The sequence below is a fragment of the Cornus florida genome, unplaced genomic scaffold (assembly GCF_030987335.1).
Source record: "Cornus florida cultivar Cherokee Brave unplaced genomic scaffold, ASM3098733v1 CherokeeBrave_3.0.0_Hap2_Chr06, whole genome shotgun sequence".
In the NCBI taxonomy this organism is placed as follows: Eukaryota; Viridiplantae; Streptophyta; class Magnoliopsida; order Cornales; family Cornaceae; genus Cornus; species Cornus florida.
Genome location: NW_026775576.1, coordinates 107,019,937 through 107,043,487, shown reverse-complemented (window position 1 = coordinate 107,043,487; position 23,551 = coordinate 107,019,937). Strand labels below are relative to the sequence as shown.

The 23,551-nt window shown below is 35.8% G+C and overlaps 2 protein-coding genes across 3 annotated transcripts in view; both read right to left on the bottom strand.

Moving 5' to 3' along the window:
* Positions 1-5,236: 5,236 nt before the first annotated feature.
* Positions 5,237-9,657, bottom strand: LOC132315112 (protein CHROMOSOME TRANSMISSION FIDELITY 7). The gene is made up of 6 exons (XM_059813870.1): positions 8,842-9,657; positions 8,253-8,511; positions 8,084-8,179; positions 7,874-7,942; positions 7,029-7,378; positions 5,237-5,868 (listed from the first exon to the last, which is right to left on the bottom strand). Exons 1-6 carry the CDS (start codon positions 9,021-9,023, stop codon positions 5,727-5,729), a joined length of 1,098 nt encoding a protein of 365 aa, XP_059669853.1. The 5' UTR covers positions 9,024-9,657; the 3' UTR covers positions 5,237-5,726.
* Positions 9,658-10,232: 575 nt separating this feature from the next.
* LOC132313744 (uncharacterized) overlaps positions 10,233-23,551 on the bottom strand; it is a 34,777-nt gene continuing 21,458 nt past the window's right edge. For both annotated transcript variants that reach the window (XM_059812670.1, XM_059812671.1), the window contains exons 16-21: positions 21,665-21,799; positions 17,933-18,081; positions 17,579-17,719; positions 15,926-16,249; positions 12,808-12,949; positions 10,233-10,724 (exon numbers count right to left, since the gene is read on the bottom strand). In XM_059812670.1, the coding sequence (XP_059668653.1) occupies positions 12,863-12,949; positions 15,926-16,249; positions 17,579-17,719; positions 17,933-18,081; positions 21,665-21,799 (836 nt within the window). In that variant the 3' untranslated portion in view covers positions 10,233-10,724; positions 12,808-12,862. The remainder of the gene's footprint in view (positions 10,725-12,807; positions 12,950-15,925; positions 16,250-17,578; positions 17,720-17,932; positions 18,082-21,664; positions 21,800-23,551) is intronic.

Sequence of the window (23,551 nt, the reverse complement as noted above, 5' to 3'; positions counted from 1 at the left end):
CCTCAAGCTTTTGCGGACAGAGTTGAGCATGTTGAAGGCTAAGTAGAGACACAGGATCGTTAAATTGCTATATTGATCTATGCTTGCTAAATGATTGTATTTGCACTAGTTGCTCATCTGTTTCATTCTAGTCTTCTTCAGCATGCTACATATGATGATAGTGCACTTGTAAAAAAAAATACATATTTTGGACACTTTCCTTACTATTCTTTTTTAAGCATATTTTGAGTCGGAAAATACACGACTAATTTACCCAAAAAAAAAAAAATACACGACTAATTTTGTTTTTATTTTTAAAGAAAACCATTTTCCACACTTCCTTTTAAAAGAGTTGGTTTTTATAAAAAAAATTATCTCAGCACCCATTTTAATCACGTCCCACCTTAGGAGCCTGACACAACCCCCTCGTGTGTCACCATATAATTAGCACTAATTTTACTATATATATATATATATATATATATATATATATATATGTATGTATGTATGTATATATGTATATATATTAGTATATATCATTGCATGATTTTTTTTTTTTTCCTGTCAAGAACGGGTTTATAACAAATGAACATGACAATCAACATTACCCTACTTCAACAGTTTGATGTGTGAGGCACCTCATTGTCATTGTCATTGTCATTGTCGTAGGGGAAAATCAACTCTCTCCGATTCACTCAATGATCGCCTATTTTTGAGAATTAAATTTATTCTTCACCATACACAGCAAAAATATCATTACATCACATTAACACAAGCATATATAGATATAACAATCATATATATTCGTGTACAACACAATATTTTACTTGACTCACTCAACTCTAAGATTACATACATGGAGAGAGAAATTTTATTTTTACGTAAAATGTGTAATTTACAAGAAAACACTAAATAAACATGCTAAATTTGTATCCCTCAATCTCTATATGACTGTACTAATAAGTAAGATCAATGGTAAGGTCATAAGCAGATAAACTAATAGATATATATTTTTTTTCTTTTCGTCTCAACCACAAATTTATTATAACTTTTTTTATTATATTTCTTTATCGTATTTTTTTTTATAATTAGTTATTCAAAGAGAGAGTCGTGCAGGGATGGATGGTAATGATGGTGGCAAGGTCTTCCAAGAGGATTTTGATTATTGTAGTAATGATATTTTTATATTATCAGCTAATTAACACCATCAGTTCGGTTTCCAACACAAGACTTTCCAAATCCCTTATTTATTTATTTGTACATCATCTAGCTTGGGTAAAACCACTCTTCTCAGGATAACGGCACTCATCTGTCCGTTTTTTAGGTATCCCATTTAAATTATTGACAAATTCATAACAATTATTATGTTTTTTCATAGAGGAGGTACTCTTGTTATAATTACAACACCTCACAAATCAAGTGTAGTAGGTAAGATAAAAAACAATTAGTAAATAATATATAAAATAATCATCAAACAACTAGGTGTAATTTTGTCACCTTTTTTAAATAATAAATAATTTTTTTTTTACAAGATAAAAAAGGTTAGAAGTTAAATTAGTAGATGCAAAAAGTTGAAGCCTGACACTCTAATGTCCACTGAAAGCACTAATCCACTGCACACTGCATTTATTTACTAAACATTAGATATATATATATATATATACTGATAAGAAAGATTAAAATTGTTTTAAAAAAATTCAAACTAAATTTTAGCTAAAGTTTTACTTATCCTTAATTTCATGACCTTTGTGACTGAATCAAACCCTCACATCATTAATCTATGTGTTACCTTTGAAAGAAGATAAGGTGAGCTCATACCAAGTCAGGACAATGAAAAAGCAACAGTATGGGTATGGGGACCCCAATACTACTTTTAGCTTGAAGAGGAAAAGTCTATCATGATATGTTTTAGGCTTTTCCATCTAGGGACATTTCACATCTTCAACAAGTAAAACCACATTTTTGAGAGCGATCGCAGCGAAGTTCTTAAAAGTATATATATATATATATATATAAGAAAAAGAAAAATAAACGGAACAGTAGGGATTAGATTTTGGTCTTATCCAATGGAAATCTCTTAACTAGCCCTAGCCCTTTTTCCATTGAGAATCATTCACCTAAAAAAATATTTACAACGCAAAATCTAGGATATTTCATGTGGATGTGTCCTAATCCCTACTTACCAAACTTCCGCCCGATACTTGATCAGTGCACACATGGTTAAGAACACATAATACTCTTGGATTACTCACTCATACCATAACCCACCAACTCTTTTATGCTTGAAGATTTTTGACAATGTGACTTTTTAGGTAAATTCGATAAAATCATTCCCAATACTATCTATATACTCCATATATTTGGAATTTGAAAGTTGAATATTCATTTCTTCCTCCTAACTTTGATCACTTCAAACGTATAAGAAAATTCACCCAACTTTTGACTCAACTAATAAAGATATTACATGACTTTCCTTTTTTATTTTTCAAATATTTTACTTTGCCAGAACTACTTTCAACTTGTATATGGGTAAACAAACAATTACTTATCATATACTTAAAAAATAGAGAGATACTAACATTCAACCAATTTATTACTTAAAAAGGTAATGGAATCCGTTCAAATGCAAAAGCACCAAGAAGTCTCTCTCCATTGCATTCCCTCCAATTCATTTTATTTATTGTCAATTGGTTGCATAACTGTAATCAAGGTATTGTGTGAGTTTCTTGATAGGAAATTGAGATTTGAACGGTACCAAGGCTATACTTGCGCTTCAACTTATTAGCTGATACCACTGAGAATGTTCAAAACATAAAAATGTTCATCTTTTAGCATATACAGTAATTATTAACTAGTATATGTATAGCAAATTTTGAACAAAACTAAAAAGTGACCAACACAAAGTGAAACATGATGCAAATTTGCCAAACACAACTTTACTTGATCCAAAAATTATGGAGGGTCCATACACACCCCTACAACAAAAGGGCAAAAAGGAAATGCCAATTAATAATATCCCAATCAAAAGGGTAAATTGGTATTCAAATCCATATTTAGATACACACATTGTTTGTACCAAACAAGAAAAAGCAGCATTTGGAGAGTCCAAAACAAAGTCTAAGAATTACAACCCAACCCAACCCAAATGCAAGAGCACACACCCTTTTCTTTTCTCACCACCACCCAAAAACACTTGCAATTGGACAAACACCCACCTTCTTCACCTTACCAACTACTATACCCTTTCTCCTCCAAAGGGCATATGCAGTGTAAATATATGTCATATCTACTATAATCTATATCATCATTATTCACCAAATACTCTCATCTACTCTATTTACTCATATAGAGTCACCAATCCTATGGTATCAACCAGTGATATACGTTCCATACCGTACACCAAAAAAGCTGTAACAGGGTTTACCAGAAGCACTGAATCAAAAAGCAAATTGACCAGGAAGTGCTTTTTCACAAGCCTTTTCCGGCCGAGCAATCGGACCGGCCGATGAACGGAAACCCACCGTGACGGCGTCGTATATGCACCAGTGAAACGGCGCTGCCTTTCCTCTCCTGTTCGCGTTCATACATTCCTCGCACAAACTTCGATGATCCACATAACCATCTTCAAGGTTCGGAACCGAATCCAGATCGAAATTCGTATTCAAATTCATAGTCGTCAAGTACTGATCTTCTCGAATCTGCAATTTCTTTAGCCTCTCATCGTAATCCAGAAAGTCCGACGGCGTAATCTGATGGTAATAAGGCGAAAAGTAGCCTGAATTTCGTGAATCGTTCGACTCAGGTTTGTTTCTCCGGAGAAGAAGAAACTTTCCCGGTGACGGAGAGATTTTATTTACAGGCAGGTAATCGCTGAACTCAAGGGTACTCTGTTTTGGCTTTCGCTTCCTCTGTCTTCTTGATCGCTTCAACACCACAAGAAAGGAACAATCCTTTTTGAGAGCGATCGCAGCGAAGTTCGCCTTACCGGTGATCGGGATTTTCAGACGACTTCCCGGCGAAAATTTGGAACTCTTCCGGTCGACGAGGTAAATGGAGATCTGGTTAGGGGAGATTCCGACCTTTTCGCTTACAACCGATTGAAACTTCTTGAATTCAAGAGATGGATAAATATTGACGTCGCCTATCACGAATTCGCGATCGCCGTCGAAGAAGGCCACCGGGAAGTGTACGCCACCACGGTCGTCCACCATGTTTGCGTCAGAATCGGTGTCTAAAAGAGGTTTCTGAAGAGAGTTGCGTTTTGGGGGAATGGGGAGGGTTTTATAAGTGGCGCGGGCAGGTTTGGGGGTTTAGGGCTGGAACAGAAATTATATTGTGGCGGTGGGGTCTTTTTGGTACCATAACTATTTATTTTGTAGAGGAGATGCGGAAGCATTCAAAAGTAGTTTCCAGACATTTTTTTTTTTTATGGAAACTTGGGTGTTGCTTGGGCGTCAAGTAACGACCCATTACGCTTAACTAGACTCATTTCTCACGTTCTCAAAAAGCCTCTGGGTCGATACTACCCTTCCAAGTTAGAGAAATTTACATTTCCGTACATCCACCGCATTGAAGTGTTGTTCCAACCGTTTGAGCGCCTAAAAAGTTAATATGAGACTGTAAATCACTCCACTCATTTATTTTAAGCTCCGATTTTACAGTCAAATTCAAACTGAATTCATATCCACCCAAGTCAATTTTAAGCTCACTCTTGAATTCAAGCTTAAAAAATGAGTGAGATCTAAATTAATAAATTAAAAAAAAAAAAAAATTTGAATATAAATCCAACAATTCTTAAAAAAATGAAATCATATTTGAGTTCTTTAGAATATTTTGAAAACAATTCATACTCAACTCATTTGTCAAAAGTATTTAAAAACTGAACTTGACAACCTCTATTTGGTTAACACTTGTTTGGAGCATTAATCAAATCGAGTTAAAAGTTCATTTATAACACTAATTTAATAAACAAGTCAAAACATGAATTTGAGGCTAAACTGCACCAACCCTCCAGCTAACTAACGGAGTTTAGAATTCCGGTGTTAAAGTGCTCATTCGACATTTGGGTTGATTTTTTATTTTAATTTTTACAAAAATACCCTTGTTATCTGGTTCATTCATTGCCCCACTATGAATTTCAAGAATGGGTGGTTCTCCAAGAAAAGCTTAATCAGAACAAGTTGGGGTTAATGGAGGATCAAAAACCTTCCGTGAAATGGAAATGAATGATAAAACGCTATTAAATAATAATAACAAATGAAAAAGACAACATGGAGACATTATAACAGTGCAGTTACCAACTACAAATGAAAAGAGAAACAAAAGAAATTTACCAATTCAGAAACAAGTCAGTTAGGATGCAGCAAATTAGTAATCCATTAACCACACACGGAATCTCAACACTTTGGCAGTTTTTCCTTGATGCTGTGGCAGTGCTAAAGTGTTCTCCTCAAGGCCTGCCCTTCAAAACTTAAATCAGTCAAGTAAAAAGAAAGAAAAAAGGAGGGTACATTTTTTTGAACAAATTGTAAATCAATCTGAAATGGAGGAAACTCATATGCTTGTTGACATTTACATAGAGATGACTATGAAGAGCAGGCCACAGAAGAAGGTATCCATTTCATCATGATTGTAGGTCTAAATACATCATCTCTCCATTATATAGTATAGCAGCATGCAAAGAAGGAGATAACTTAATCCAATGGTTGATGGAGGTTGGGCAATTTATCTATGATATGTAAACCAACCTAGTTGTCCAAGTCACTGGTTTTGTACACCAAGAATGAGCTAGTGCCTGTATATTTCGATGCCAATGCCTTTCCAGCTATGGTCGGCTGGGAGAATGCCAACTGGGAGTGGTCCAGGACAACTCCCTCCCTGAAACTTCTCCTGCATTGGAGAGTAAATATGAGAACACAGAAAATACAAAAGTGCCAACAAATTAATTGAAAAAGGCAGATAGTGGCCAGAACATGAGTGCCCAGAGGTGAGGAGAGGAGAAATATATTCCACATTCATTTTAAGGTTTTCAAAATATCAAAAATAATATTACCTCCTGACTCATTTTAATTGTTCTTTCTATTATGCCAATTGTCATCATCCTTCCCTTTCTCCCATATGAATATTATATACCATGTCTTCTTTTAGATTTAATTTTTTAAATTGTTTTTAATTACTTCCTCCAAGGTAAGTTTTGGTCGGCCTCTATCGTTTATCTTCTACTCTTCTAGACAAACAACTCTTCAGCGTGTCCCCAGTAAGGACCTTCTGAGTATATAGAGTTGTATTTAAAATACCACGGGGGCTATGTGCTTCCGAACTACAGGAGGGAAGCTTTTTAGAAGTCAAAGGATTTCATTGGTGGCACTAAGTATAAAATACAGAAATTCATCACTGCACGGAAAAATTACTTAATCTAGCTTCTGTTACAATAAGATAAAATGAATCAGAGTTAAAAGAAAGATTGAAAATATGTAGGGGAAGGAGATAATTCTTTGAGAAGAAAAGCTAGCTGAATTTAGGTTCCATTGATCTCTAATGAAATTGGATCCACATAAGTGAAAGTAACTAATGCGCAAGCTGAAGGGAAAATTTCTCAAAGCTGAGGATGTTGCAAAAGATGCTGCTCAACCTTGTCGCTTGCGTTGTGAATCCTACCATGATGAGGGCTCTCGGCATTTTCCAGTGAGTAATAGGCGAAGTCAAGCTTTCTGAATAAATATCTCTAGGACGATGGTAAGTTGGATGATTATTTCTGCAGCCATTCTATGAAATAAAAATAAGCTTCATCTTGAGCAGGACATAATTGCTTTACGACTGATTTCAGATGTATTGTTAGACCTGTTAAACTGGGTGGAAGAATAGCTCAATAATTTAGCAAAAAACTGTATTTTTTTAATCCTTCCAAGTCCTCTATTAGGCATATTGCAACCAATCTATCGTATGACAGCCTTTATTTTTTGGTTCACATGAATTGGTTCGTTTAAGAAACCAAACTGAAAACAACCATGAAAAGAGATAGGACATAGACAAAAGTAATAAAATTTTACCTGGTAGCATCAAGTAAATGGCTGGCAACATGTTTTCTTCTGTTAAAGGGAGTGACCCAAATGGCTCTAATGCCACATAGAGCAGGTACAGCTTCCTTTTCACAGAACATTGCCCCATTGAGGTTCCCATCCGACAACTCAGTACTACTGATATAAGAGGTTCTTCTTATCAATTCCCTCTGAAAGCTCACTTCACCAAATTGGAGGGTGGCTGGAATTGATCTTTTTTCCTTCGTGCCAGTACCATCTGATCTTCCATCCACCAAGGTTGAGAGCATCTTATAGGCCTTCTTTATTGGTTCCGCAACCAGACAACCAGCAATCCTTTGAGAGGAAATAAACAGATACACCTGCAATCAGGAAAAATTGTGGTTAAGATCTTTCTATTAGACCGCAAAGGACCAAAACTGTTTTAAAGAAATTAATTAACTATTGAAATATTAGGGATTTAATAAAAATATAGTTAGAAAAAAGTTTTAGAAGCCAGTGATAGCCACAGAAGTGAATAATGAACTTTAATTAGGAAAACAACACATATTAGAAAAGAAATGCAAAATCTACAACTCAATTTCATGGAAAAATTAAACTTTGCAAAATAAAAAGGAAAACAGCTGGAATTTATTCAAGATGTAATTATAAACTCCATCTATCAATTACTTATCAAAATAAATATATATATATATATATATATCAATTGGGGAAAAATATGAATGTGGATATGATCATGTAATCTGTATGCTAATGGAAAAATACAATTTGATCCAAAAATATAAGTTAAAAATTTTGCTAGTGAATCAGAAACACACTGTTATCAAAGCAATCAGGTATAACTCACTGTTCACCACCTTACAGCTCTGATGATATACCCATCCATCTCCAAGTTCCATCTCCATTATCTTTACAACCTCCTGAACCTGCCAATGCAAATGTGTCTGGAATGAAGCTCTAATTTTCATGTTCTTAATGTGTGCACATATATGCGCTTGTGTATATAAATATATGTATTCATGTATAGGTAATAATTATTTATCTGCAATTCAAAGATGAACATGAACCTTGTTTCTCTGATGAAGAGGATCACATTCCAAAACCAAAACAATACGACCAACTTCAACTGAAGGAATCTGAATAACTCTTTCGTTACGCCAACCCTGAAATTTAAGCTTATAATAATCATAAGCAATCATTACAGACACACACACAAACGTATTCTTAGAAAACTACCTTGAATTGGATACCATGTGTATAATTCTTGTGCAATGTCTTGTGAACCTTTTCATCCCCTTCATCACCAGCAGCATACTTGAATCCACATGTAGCACATGTGTGTAGGAGAAAATCAGACTGACCCAAATCCAAATGGTACTGCACATAGCTTCTCTTCTTATTCAGAGTTTTCCCCAATATAGTCAACGCAGGTTTCGACAATGAATTCACTGAATTGAGTCTCTTCTCCGCTTCACCAATCGATCCACCGCACCCACTTTTGAACAAAATACATGTTAGATATATATGTGTGTGTGTGTGTGTGTGAATCAGAAAAATGCAGGTAATGATTAGATAATGTCTCATTCAATAATATCAAGCAAATTGGGGTATATATAAATATCAGAACCCTAGTCCCAAGAAAAAAACATGAAACCCTAGATTGCAGGACAAAGTAATTTGATCCCCTCAGCCCCCTCCCACAAGTATATATATGCATATATACACACACAGAGAGATAACCAGGAAAAAAACACACAGAGAGAGATAAGGGAAGGAAAAAAGAAAAAGAAAAAAAACGTGAGAGAGAGAGAGAGATGGTGAATACCCATCTGGGTTTGGAGATCTGCGCTTGTATGTAATGAGGATCTCTGGTTCTGTCTCATTGTTGTTGTTGTAGTCGCCACCAAATATATCTTCAGGAAATGGAGATGATGATGATGATTGGTCAGGGGATTTGGGAGCTGAAGAGGCAGAGGGTTTGAAGAATGAATTGATCTTTGATTGCATCCTTTTCTTTCTGAGAGCAGGGCTTTGGATTAGGAAAAAGTAAAAGAAAAAAATAACTCGTGTTTTGGCGCTAAAACTTGCTTTCTTGCCAAAATGTGTTTGTTTTAAATTTTTAATTGACTTTCCCGCCAAGAGAGTTTGAATAAGTCATCCATCCATACATTTCATATTTTTTCTCTGGGAATTGCAAAACAAAATTCTCACCAATCTTTTTTTATTTTTATTTTTTTGGAGTGGGTTTTGCGGATCCTCTTCAAGCTGCATTCTCTCTCCTAAATCCACAATTTATCTTAACAAAAAAAAATAATGACGTGGAGTAGTTAACTCTTTTAGTCTCTCTCTTGTTTTTACAAATAAAATAAATATAAATCCCGATTCAAGATGTTTTGACTTTTTTCCATGTCAGAAAACGAATGGAGGTGGAAGAAATTACAACTGAAAAACAATTTGGGATTTTGAATGAAGAAAAAAAAAAAAACTATTCAATAGGAGACTTTTACAGTGTAACGGACCTCCACCAAGAAACTTGCACTTTGTTTGATTACAATGGAAAAATGACTACAAAATCTTTTCAAATTACAAATGTAGAAAAAGAATAATAGATATTGAATTAATCTTTGTTAAGACATTTGATTACATGTTTCTTTGTCCCATCAAAATCGAACTTGATAATTTAGGGAAAACGTAGTATTACATAATGCAGAATGCTCTCTCCATTCACAAGTGTCGGAAAATCATCCTTATTATAAGCTTACTCTTACCAATTTCTTGTCCACTTAGTCATTTGGACGCACCATTGTACAACTTAAGGAGTCATATTTAGTTTTACAGTAAGATCTGTGTAATCCAAGTAATAATAAACAATTATTCATAATCATATTCAAACAATACCCCATTAGCCATTTAGCCAAATTTCTGGTATGCCATGGTTGCTTAAACAACCTCCCCAGAAGCAGCTATGGGCAAATACTTGAACAATTCACACACTTATTACAAGCTCAATACCATTGTTTCAAGCTGCTAGTTTTCTCCACTTGCATTAAGATTATATATGTTTTGCAAAAGATTAAAATATATTGTTGAAACAAACGTTTAAGTTGAGATATATTCTCAGCTTTAAAGGAATGGAACAAACGTTTAAGTTGAGATATTCTCAGTTTTAAAGGAATGGAACAAACCTTTAAGTCGCAACTAATATCTACAAGCGTATCCAGGAAAGAACTAAAATTTTACGGTTCAAGGAATGGAACAGAATTCTACACCCAACACCATCATATTAATTATAGAGATGTGGATCATCTGCTGCACAGTAAAATTGCAGATGTGATTTTAAAGAACTTATGCACGTTACAGAAGAGACATAGTTGTATAAATTTCCTCTCTTCTTCTTCTAATACATACACATTTTTATAGGCAAACCCAATATTGCTATTCTATGCATGTGTTATTTAACTGATCTTGGTGAACCTTGAAGCTCAAACTCACAGCCTTCAACCGGGGACCATTTTAAATTGAGGCGCCATGGTTTTTTACTTGCATAGGCTGAATTAAAATGTGGTATACCACCATCACATGCAAACTTGAGAAATGAATGGTTTGATCTACCAACGCAAATTCCCGTCTTGAGGATCACCAGCAAACACTTTCTTCTGAACACTTCGGTATGTGCAGTCATAATATTCCATTGTCCTCACTAGTAATCTGAGGGAAGAAAAAAAAAAAAGAGAGAAAATTATGAGATATTAAGTAGCACCTCATTCCAAACTACCTGACCAATACCAGCTACCTACCATGAGAAATATCAGTTATCTATCAAGGGTTTAGGTGATTATAAGATGACATAAGAAGGAACAATTACATGACTTCTAAGACAAACGTTTCAGAGTTCATCGCACATGCGATGGTACCAAAAATGCCCTGCATTGTGTTCAAAATAAAGATCCACTGTCAGCCTGATCTAAGCAGGTTGGGCTTCAATTGGATTAACGTGTCACCTGACCTCACCCAAGACCAATCTATTATATATATATAGATACTATCATTTTAGGTATATATAAATTATGTTTGTTCGTAGCGAATAAATCCAGCAATGGCAGATGAATAAACTTTTGAAAAGTTACAAATTACTTCACATCACACACGATCATAGACAAGACAAAGATACAGTCTAATTGGTGTTGCATGTCATAGACAAAGATACAGTCTAATTGGTGTTGTATATATAATTAGAATACTTTTGTTTCATGAGTTGTTTATTGCATTTCTTATCAATATATTTTTAATTATTCCCATTTGTCTACTCTACTATATCTAATATGCAAGCCAACTTGTTATAAAGATATGCTCAATAAATTGACATTGCAAAGGAGTTATCAACAGGACCAAAAACATAAAATGGGTGCAAACTGCTCCCAGAACACAAACAAGCCAGCCATGCAAATGGCTGAAATAACACAAGTTTAGGTCATACATGGAATGTGTGGCCTTTTCAAGACCTCAGCGATTTTATAAGTCATGGTCCCTAGTTTGAATACAAGTCCATCTTATCCCATACCCAAACATGGTGCATGAACTGGGCATATATTCCACAAGAGCACAACGTTCTATGCAAGAGCGGATAGCATAAGGTCCACAAATAACTAACTCTTATCCAGTGATTCCTAACTAAAATAACTAACTCCATCTTTATAACATAACTGTCTCACTACAACACAAGTCTGATCCGGCTAAACTGCTCGAAAAGAAAAGGGAAATAAAAATTAATAAATTTAAGTAGTCCAATCAATTTATTTCTCCATCATAGTCAACCTACACAACGGACCCTTCCTATCATCCCCCAATCTCCTCACTGGACAAATCACCTTCCCCTCCTTGGAATTCAGCACCTTGACTTCTTCCTGTACCCTAGCCTTTCTAATGCTCAGATTTCCACTCAAATTGGTTCCATTTCTTCTCATCAGAATTAAGACATTTAAAGTTAGTTTATCAACACAAATCATGGGAGCCCACCACTGAAAACTCATTTTAGTGAAACAACAGCAGCTACACATCATAAGGGAAAAAAAGAGAGTTTACAAGAAGCTCTAGCAAGCATCCCCACATATTTTCATTGTTCCCAATCCCTGCATTGATTATTCAATAATCAGGAAGATTAGAAGTAACAGACATAACCGAACTCAACCGTGACTGACCAATCAAATCATAGAACTAATGAAGCTCCTTAACAAGTCCAAGTACCGCACTGTTGACAATTTGAGCAAGAAGCTGGTAGGAATCTCGTTGACTCAGCAGGTTTAATTTCATCATTCAACACAACAACTGGGATTGTTTCCATCAAAAACTATGAAGCATGAACGACAAAACAGGAAAACAAAAACATGGAATGGTATTGAAAGCACTCTGCATGGAGTTTCTCTTTCTTCACTAAATTAAATTATAAAAAAACAAAACAGTACCACCCATTAAACAAATAGGAGAATATAAATTATTTTGCTAGTGGGCTGATATGCTTGCTAAATTACAGACATATACAGCACATTTTGAAGTTCTCTAGTAACTCAGAAAAATGTTCTACCAGAAAAGGTCTCTTGCAAAATGCCAAATCCTCTAATTTACTGAACTAAACAGGTGGAATTGAATATCAAATACCATATTATCTCATAAATTAATTGGACACAGACGAAACAAAATGCTTAATTTGTACACAAAGTGCTGGCTGCGATGCGGCAAATAAAAATGAGCACAACATGCCAGCACTGATTCAAATAAAAGGAAGAACACTTACTGGCGAAGTTACATGGTGCAGGAAATTCCTCTGAGATTACTGGCATCACACTGAATTATGTACTTGTTACAGTCTTTAATCTATCAAATGCACATTGTACTTTGTGCCTTTCTTCAATGGTCATGTTGATTTGTTCAGAAGACTGCATTAAATAGATAGAGGAAATTCAAATTGACATGTACATCAATACTCATCTGAGTGCTAGTATCTAATGGTATAATTATGTGCCAGTGTATTTAGTTACTGGCTGTTTGAAGGGAGAATAAAGCAAATAATCAGATTACAAGGTGTCTTAAACTTGACAAGAAAGCAAGTGAAACAGTTTAAGGATGTATCAAAAGCAGATATCGAGTGTAAAATGTGGCAAGTACTACTCCGAAAATGGAGCTCTTTTGCGGTACTTTAAATTTGGGGCACTAAAGGGTTTGCCTTTTTCTTTGGATGGGAATGAAAGTTAGTCAAGGAAAGAAATTAAACTGTGAAGAGATTTCCTTCAAGAAAAAAAAACCTAAAAACACAATAAGGCATGCTATATCTTATATTCTTAGCTTAAAATTTGGGAACTTTTTAAGCACATGATGAATTCTAATTACCAGCCTTGGGATTTCTACTGCAACTAATCAAATTAAGCAATCACCTTCAACAAAATTTTAAACAGCCCCCACTTTTCTTGATAGATTAAGGCCCCTACTTTTGGTTTCTAATGAGATCTTATTTATGCTCCTCTCTACTTCAAATCCATCCCAACAAGTTCCTTGATGAAACACGACATAATGGGGACTCAAATGCCCTTCTTATCAAAGCCTCCATATAGTTCAAATCTTTCCTCTCAATGGAATATCCAAGTAGCAAACTCTTGACTGACTTCTTGTATAACTTCACTTTAAACAATTACATCACAATTCCCACCGGCTGGAAAGATGCCGGTTGCTCTGACCTCTTCGGATCCAAAAATATGCATAACAAAGGAGTCTTGAGATCATGAAAGATATTTGCGGAAAAATTGCATTCTTGGATGCTCTGGTATTTTATAAAGAAGTTTAAGGGTGAACAAAGAACCAATCAAGTTGCTGATTTCTTTGAGGCTGGAGATAATATAATTAGATTGATTTGAGTATCATCTTGTGAAGGCTAATGATGATCAATTTAGTTCCCTTGGCCAGTTCAGTGGGTCTTAATGGTACTACATGGATTGGATTCCAAACACTATTTGATAATTCAATAGTTTAAATAAAAATAAATTTTCACATAGAATACGCTCTTTCCACCGGCAAGTCTCTTTGGGGAGTTTGTAGATAGATACTCATTTCTTTGAGGTGCCAGACATCAAAATAGTCCATAGGCTGATTTTCTTGCAAGAGATGTGAAATGCAAGCTAATATTTATTTAGAGACAATCTTTTTTCTAATTTCCCCATGAAAGTCGAGGTCACATCAGAAAGGGGTTACGAGGATGTTTTAGTTCACAACCTTCAAACTAATTTCTTGCTTCCATCTAAACCATTTATTGAAGTAAGACTCAATGCCACTTGTAAGTTGGTTCTTTCCATTTAATGTTGTTATGACAAACGCAGCGAACCAAGCAACAATTACGAAACACGACAGAAAAATAAACACACCACACAAAGCTCAACAAACGGGTCGTCGGTTTGTAAGCCGGTCACTATAGGACCCGGCACCAAATTCGGGCCACAACATCACAAATGTAGTACTAAGCAACAACCCAATTTGGATGTGAAAAGAAGGGAGGAGAGGAATAGGACAAGTCTTCGTTGTTTGGCACCAGGGAGAGTAGGAGGTAAGGGAAATAATGGATGGATTACGCATCCCTACTAGCCCACCATTTTTCATCACTCCAAAATTGGATGGAAGAGAGGAGGGAAGAGAAGGATAAGTAGGCTATATTATGTATAGTTACGTTATTAACATCATAATTTCTTTACAAAATTATTTAATGAGGATATAGAGGTAAAAACAATATAATACCCCTTCTTCCATTCCCTTTCCTTCACTTTGCCAAACAATGGAAGGTGTCACTTCCTTGTACTCCCTTCCACAGTTCCACTCAACCGAACAAAAATGGATAACGACACCCCCCCTTCCCTAGGATGTCTCATCCATCTTCCAACCCTCCCTTCGATCCACTCTTCCATCTTTATGTCTAATGAAGCATCAAGTAAGCAAGTAAAAATATTTAAAAGAACACTTGTAATGCATAAGAGGAGGTAGCTAATAATTTACAATTTTCCCTGAATTGAGGTTGCAATTATCCAAAATATTAGCACAATGACATCCCTAACATGCGTATCACCTCCAAAGTTAGGACCGTGTAGCATGTATCGATGCTTCGAAGACATACACATTTGCTAACGCGACACGGTAACGAGCACGAAGTCATATTGAGCATAACATAACAGAATTGGTTATCGCAGTTGTGAACTTTTTTCAACTCTGCACATGGAGCCTAAAACACCATGTACACAAATTTTTACAACATAATCCAATAATATGACTTTTTAATAAACTTTAGTGAATTTTTGAAGAACATTTAACACTAGTAATGACTTATAAACGAATTGACTGATTCTTCAAACCTTGCATAGATCCTAATCTTTATGGACTGAGGATATTTCACATTACGATGCTCTTCAACTCTATTGTCACAACAAGCATATTTTATAAACTTTTGTAAAATATGAAATCGTTACATTGATATACAAAATGCAAAAATCTAATACAGTGGGAAGTTCTTAAGACATGGAAAATTTTTAAGTTCGGCTTTGGCTATGATATCATACCTCAAATTCTGTAATTATATTTTTTTCTTATTGAAACCATGTGATGTGTTCTCACAGTAGCAACTTTCTACAAATACTACCAATGGTTGGGACTAACACAGTCAATTCCTGCTAGCACTCTGTGCATGGCAGGACCAACACTAGGCAATGACCTCAAAGGAATTGAAACTACAATGATAAATTTTAGTGAAGGAAATACTTTGTCATACCATAATAAAACATGGACATACTCTGGATAGGGATCTGTTGCCTCAACAGTAAAGGTGAACAAGGAAAAATAAAAATGATGACGAAGTTTTTGCTCAAGAAGCAAAATTATACCTGTACAACAAGAATGTTCTGCAGTATACAGTCAATCTCCGCCTTGCATGATGAAAGAATTCTCTGGATTTTGATATCCTTACGCATCAGCAGAAGGATAGAAACAATTGAAGTTATCCTACTTGAATGGTCAGTGGCAGATCGGATACAAGTACAACAAAAGAGTGATGAACTCTTTTCAGCTACCAATGAACCCATCATGTTTAACACAAGATTTAGAAGTTTGTTAATTCTGTAAAACAAAATGAAGCACGGTAGTAGATAATAGCGGCTTGAGCTTGTTCGAATGGAGATGGTGGACTCATCATCACCTTCCGGAATGCACTGCATCAAAGGGAAAAGCTTCAATCTACACACACACACACATACATAAAGTGACTGTTGCAGTAGTAAATACAATAACAAAATCCTTCTAACTGAGGAACTAGACAATCTTGAAAATGATATCATCAGCAGAAGAGAGCGCGTGAAGTATCAAATAATTGTAATAATAAGGGACCAACAAAAATCACTAAATGAAGAATTTTGTAATACATAGAAACGAATTATTCCCAATGCAAAACCACTTTACATGCACTTTCTCCCTCTTCCTTGAACAAAACAAAACTATCCCATACCATCTATCACTAAATTAGGTATTTCATAGTTCAGGTCCACTAAAGCATAGCTAAAGGTATAAAATTTAAATGGAATCTTTAAACCAGATACTCAAATTCCATAGAAAAAAGAATTTGGCTCCACTGGCCTCAAAAAATAACAATGGTTGAGGGAACTTTACCACCGAGCCTCTAGTTCAACTAATTTCTCTCATCCTCTCATAAAGGGCGTTGAGGATTCAAGTCCTCATCGCGGAATAGTGGGTGCGTGTATTCTTACCAAAAAACAATAAGAATGGGCACAATGAATGAAAAAATAGCAGAAACTGGGGCAGAATTTAATTTCCAGTTACTCCATATTCTAAAGCCATATCCAAATGCCTTGACTGATAACCCAAAGAAGATGATCTATTATACAATTCAAGCCAAACATAATTGCAAAGATGTTGGACCACGAAACATGTAACAATTGAAAAAAAAAAGGGTTTGTTGAGTTAAGGTAGAGTATGACAACAAGCAGATTCTTGTAATAAATTGAAGGTGGAAAAGAGCGAAAGAAAAGTGGATGAGAGAGTCAGAGAGAGAAGAGGGGAGGGGGGATTACCGCAAGTGGTGGAGGAGAATAGAGGTTGATTTAACAGCCTTATATTTTATTGTAGTGGAACAAATCATACAAGGGCGGAATGGAAGATTTTAGATGTAAATTATATGTGAAAGCCATTATTATCCAAAATTGTAACTAATAAAAAAATCAATCAAGCTAGGGTCGAAGGGCATAAGATATGATTTTGTTATTTGAGTTTGATTGATGAAAGAGTTATTCATAAGTTCCTTTTTATAGATATTATGTTGAGAATTTTATTTTGATATTTTCCTTTCAAGAAACTGAAAAAGTACACCACACATTGTATCAACTGAAGGGTAGAAAATCACTCAATGTGACTTGTATCATTAGTTAATATATGCAAATCCAAGATCCAATACAGCCATCATATAAACAGGAGAATTTAAACTGACAGTGATATGAAGCATGCGTCCAAGAAGAAAAATTACTTACAAATACAACATCAATTAAGTATCCTGGAAGGAAACTACTTAAATTGATGATACTCTGTTCCGAAAGTCTTGTTGGCATCGAGTCGAGTGTAACAAGCATTCTGAGCAGAGCACAGGTGTTGTCTAAAGGTGGTTTAAGAGACTGAAATGACCAAAAAATAAAAGTCAGCAGTAAGTTGTATTCAAAGAGGGAAATATTTTTTGCAAACTCATCAACTTACAATTAACTCAAAAGAAACTCAAGAAAATCATTACATGACGAAAAATTTAACCGCTACAAATTATTAGTGTGCAAAAAAGTTAGTAAAATCCATGTAAAGACAAAATATATAATCTGGTTGTTTAGCTGACTTACTATTTGATCAAGAATTACTTTCTCCAGTATTTGCAAAACAAGATAATCATCCCCCATCTGTGACAGGCAAGAGCAAACTACACTAGTGATTGACTTAAAAGTTCCACGATTTGAGATCTCGTCTTTCTCCATAATAGGACAAATCCTTTCTGCAAAAGAAAATCCCTTTTCCAGCGTTAAAACATTAACCAACTCATCAACCAAATATCTGTTTGGAAGCAAAATGAACTGTATCTAAAACATAAGAAACACATGACATTAGTAAATGCTTTTAGAGAAAAACTGAAAACGTGTCATCTCTTCTCTAAAGTTCTATTTGCATTTGACAGTTCAAACTCTATTATGACCTTTCGTTATTTATTGTTATTTTTTTGATAAGTAAGATTACATAAAAGGTGCTGGACGCCAAAGGCGACAACTATAGCTTCAAGCTATCCACAAAATCCAAAAGATGCCCCAAAGATTTACAATTACGCCCATTAACCCAAAAAAATAAAGTATACAATACACTGTATTTGAGAGTCCAAAAAGGAGTCTTCTCTCCATCAAAGGATCTCCTGTTTCTCTCACGCCACAAACCCCTCCATAAACAAAGGGGAATGGTCCTCCAAACATCCCTGGCTCGGCCCTCCACTAGACACTCTCTCCAAGCCTCAATCATATCCACTGTGGATCCTTGGAACACCCAAGACAGGCCAAGCGCAACCAAAAACATAGCCCAAACATCCCTCGGCTTTACAGGATTGCTTCTGACAGGCAAGCCTTGGTGGTTGACTGTTATCACCTTGATAACGGAAGACTAACTTGGAACGTTCAGTTTAGGAGGCATTTTCAGGATTGGGAAATTGAGGAGGTCACTCGTTTTTTGGAGTTACTGTATCGTCAGGTGATCTCTCATGAGGAGGCTGATTGTTGGCTTTGGAGTCCACACTCTCAGGGTCGTTTCAAGGTGAGATCCTTTTTCAGGTGCCTTTCTGATGGGGAGGGTGGCACTTTCCCTTGGAAGGCTATTTGGCATTCCAAGGCTCCCTTTAAGATCGCCTTTTTTGCTTGGACATCTGTCTTGGGTAGGATTTTAACCTAAGATGATTTGAGGAGAATGCAGGTGGTTATCAATCGCTGTTACTTGTGTCGTTGCGATGAGGAGACAGTGGATCACCTTCTGTTGCATTGCAGTATGGCCAGAGATTGTTGGGATTTGATGATTGGGTTATTTGGGGTTCCCTGGGTTATGCCCTATTCCTCTAGAGGGTTGATTGAGGCTTGGAGAGGTGTCTCTGTTGGGGCGCTCATCCGGGATGCTTGGAGGGCTACTCCTCTCTGTGTTTGGTGGTGCATTTGGCTCGAGAGGAATCGAAGATATTTCGATGGCAAGGAGAAACCCATTTCTATGCTTAAGTTTTCTATTATTTCTACTCTTTTTTGTTGGGTCTCAGGGAGAGATTATCGTTTTGTTGAGGAGAATGTTAATTTTGTTGGCCTCTTTGAAGGCTTGAGGCTCTTTATGGGTTTTTCATCTTGTTTCCTTGGGTTTCGCTCCCCTTTGAGCGCTTTTTTATAAAATTCTTACTTATCAAAAAAAAAAAAAAGAATGCTTCCGTGAGCGGCACACCACGCAAAAAAATCCACCTTCAAGGGGGCTTTCAACCTCCATATTGCACCCGTTTTCGTTATAATTGGTAACAACAAAATCTTCTTTACATTTTTTTTTTTTTTTCAAATACCAACATTTTATACTTCAGTATCTGAATCTAAAATAACCATCTTATTGAGGCAACATTTTTCCCCCGCCCAGAACATTGCAAAAAAAACATCACAACAGAGTGCACACCTTTATCACCCATAAAAAACATATTTATGAATCCATAAATACATAGGAAAACATAAGACAAAAATTGATATTTCTTTTTTAGCATACAAATGCGTAGAACAAGGTTCAGTGGCCCTAATAATACACAAAGCGTGCTATATGGTGTTAATTTTTTCCAGATCCCTTGATATTGTTGGGTTTTCTTGTTGCAGATAAAGCAGGAGTCATACGAATATGTAGTCAAATTGTGCTTCTTGTAGACTTTTTCTGGTGGTAAATCTAGTTACATGGAAAAGTAAGAGAGAATTTTGTGGCTTGATAAAGTGCGGAGACATTTTTTTTTTTTATAAGTAAGATTTTATAAAAGGCACACAAAAGGGGAGAGCTCCCAAATAAGACAGCAAGCGTCCAAGACAAACACTATAACTTTAAGCTACCCACAAAATCCAAATGACATTCCATTGAATTACAATCCCGCCCATTAATCCAAAAGAATAAAGTATACTATATTTAATAGCCCATATAATATATGAGATGATGGCAATGTTATCTAGCAATAAAATTGAAATTGTATATTGTTAACAATCCATTATTTATCAGTAAGCCCTCAGCTCAAGTATATTCCTTCCTCCTGTGTGGAAGGTTGAGGTTCAAGTCTATAGGGGACAATAATGGGTGGGTGTATGAGTTTTGTACGTGAGTAACTTACCTACCAAAAGATAATAATAATACATAGTAATATTCATAATAAGATGAAAAATGTAAAAGTTGATTCTTATAAGAAGAAATAAAAATGCCAGAAGAGTAGTTAGATGTGTGTTTACATGGTCGTTTAAAAAAGGGATGTTTTCTTTGTTATATGCAACAATAGACATGATAGATTTCTATTCCCCAGCTTGAAGGGAGAGCTTTGAACCAAGCCATCTTGTGTCTTGCTGGGTAACATGCTATGTTTCACACTTGATGGCAAGGGTTCAAGGCTTGGTAGATGATGAAGATGAAAGGGGAGCTTTGAGAAAATATAAGGGAAGAAATAATCTAGTTTTACTTTTATGAGCAACAGCATAAATCAAAAGGAGCAATGGCAATTCAGTTTTGGCTCTCTCACATATATTTTCTTTTTCTCTTGTGTCTCTCCCTCTTATTTATACTAGCTACTTGTAAGTATACAATAAATTTTTTCCCCTCAAGTACAAGTATTGAATGACAGTGTAAACAAGAAGATCGATTAAAATAGGTAAGTTTTATAGGGAACAGTATACATAAACCACCAGAACTAACTATAAAGCCAAAACTGAATAAGTGGGCTCAAGCTCTATGCTAGGTTTTCAACCTTCAATGCTGTAACACCAAAAGGCAGCAAAAGAGAAGCCTCTACACCTCAAGAAATACATCAATTTATTTCTATCCCAGACCAAAATATAGCCAAAACACTTTATTTTCACATCCAATGGACCGAGGGATACCATTTCTCAAAAAAAAAAAAAAGAAGTACGAATTCTGAGTGCATTTTCCAAAAAAGCAAAAACCACAACGCGTCAAAACACTCATCTACAGACTGGCATTTAAATAAGAAACATTGCTCTATAACACAAAACTGGCATTTCAAGGAGATTACTCATACATGGTACCTCTTGCAAGGAGATTCTAAGTAATAAAGAGCCTAACAAAATACAGTTACTGACCAGATGACCATTAATACATTTTTGCTTCTTTAATGCATAAAATTAACAAATTCTTATTATACATGAAACTAATAAAGCGAAAATGCCTTCATGTAACACAAAACTTAAACTGAATAGTGATACATTATTGCATTCATAACATAGAATTTATGCTAAGGTAGGCAAGGAAAAAGTGGACATCAGAAGGTAACTGTTACTTAAAATAAATGAGCAATGATAAATTTGTTTTCAAGTTACCAGGAAGAACTTTGAAGCAGGAGGTTAAAGTGATGAAGAAACTAATGTGGTCTGTAATCTGGATATGTCCAGCTTTATAGGCTGAATGCAAAACCTCTATGATTCGAAATAATACAAACGGTTCCAAGTCATGACCTGAGAATGAATTGGCAAGAAAGGAAATGAGAATGTCATAAGTTTATACAGATATGATAGATATGTGGCAATTAAATATTTTTTAATTCAGAGACACCGCTATCAACAAAAAACTGTCCCTATGTGATGATGTTTTCATCAATCACAATAGTTAAAAAGATAAAGATGCATAATTGCCTTCTCTGACTCGTCAAACCATGTTCATCATGGCACAAACCGTTTGCCAAAGAAGTAAACCATTAAGGGACAGTCTGACACCTACCTTCGCGTTAGTAAGCTAGCCAGACCTTTCTAAGGACAAGTGAAGCTGAATAATACTAGGTGAACAAATATGATAGTGCCCTGTGCGTTAGCTAATATTCTCACCAAACCTCTCCAAGAGCAATAGTTCACTATAGCTTTTACATCCAGGGTTCAGGACCTCTGCATTTCGACACTGTCCAATGATCGGACAAAGGATTCCTCTTCAACAACTTCAGACCCATCCTCGGAGATGTCAAGGTTTACCGGTCGTCCAACTGAGCCTTGCGCAAAAGACCCAAGGAACTGTAATCAGCGTCCAGGTCTGAATAGAAGCAGGCCCGAAGAAGGAATGGTCACTTCCGAAAAGTAATCCATCCTGGCAGTACAGGATATCATCTCAGAAGGCTTTTGAGAAGTCCTTGCTGTTTTCTCCACCTAGAGAGAAGTTATTACAGCTCCCTCACAGGAACAATATCCAAGGACACTGAATCCCGCACATGTATGAATCATCACAAATGCTTTGTCACAGGCTAAACACACATGACTTCAGAACAAGTGATCAAGGTGAGGGCATCTCTGCTGCACAACTCCATGATCACATAGGATTACAACTTCAGGGAGCTTGACCGCACCACTCTCTAACTTTTTCCCCATAACACATTCTAATCAGACAGCCCCCATGCACATGGAGGAATCCCACTAGACTGCAGTAGGGACATACAGCATTACTTCATGAGAATTCCACATCAGCAAAAACACCGTCTTACTATTGCTCTTGAACTATAAATGAACTTCTACTATACAATTAAGACAGTCTTCTGAACCAAAAATAGCCCTCTAGAAAATATAATACCACACTGAAGAGCCTCGAGAATGTTGACTAGACCTCAACCCCTTTAGAATTGAAACAGACTAGGACCACACCTCAACTTGGTGGAGTTTGTGGTGCATTTCATATTGCTACTCTCTTTCACTCTTTTTTACAAGTTAGTCTCAACTTCTACCTAACTAGTCCAATGTATTACATGCAATACCTCCATTTTTAGCAAGAAGTAACATTATATAACGACTACACTGGATATCACTCTCGCAATAGGTAGATAGAAGAAAATGCAACAAGGACAACATTGCCAAAGTTTTACTAGCATCAGTAATCTTCAATAAACCAAAACAATTATCCTAGATGGTAGAGGACCTCTTGTGACCTTATTGCAGACATGCAATCACAGAGGGTTGAAAATGAATTGGGTTGTTGTCATGTTGATGAAGAACTCAAGCTCATCACTAAAAAGCCCAGCCCATGTTCCAGCATTAACAGGAGATGAGTTCGAGCTCATATTCAAGACTCATATCCCCAAAAATAAAGTCATGAAGGAGATGATTTAGTCCAAGCAAGCCTTGCAGAAACATGGAAAAGGAGGTGATGTAGTTAAGCTAGATTAAGAATTTGTTTGGTAGGGAGGATGAATGGAAGGAAGATGGGAGAAGGATTTTCTTTTCTTTGGTAGT

Excerpts from the sequence above, each read along its gene's own strand:
- LOC132315112 (XM_059813870.1), bottom strand. The coding sequence starts at position 9,023 with ATGCAATCAAAGATCAATTCATTCTTCAAACCCTCTGCCTCTTCAGCT. Across the intron at positions 8,180-8,252 it reads CACATGGTATCCAATTCAAG|GGTTGGCGTAACGAAAGAGT; the intron begins GTAGTTTTCTAA and ends CTTAAATTTCAG. Across the intron at positions 5,869-7,028 it reads CATTTACTTGATGCTACCAG|GAGAAGTTTCAGGGAGGGAG; the intron begins GTAAAATTTTAT and ends TCTCCAATGCAG.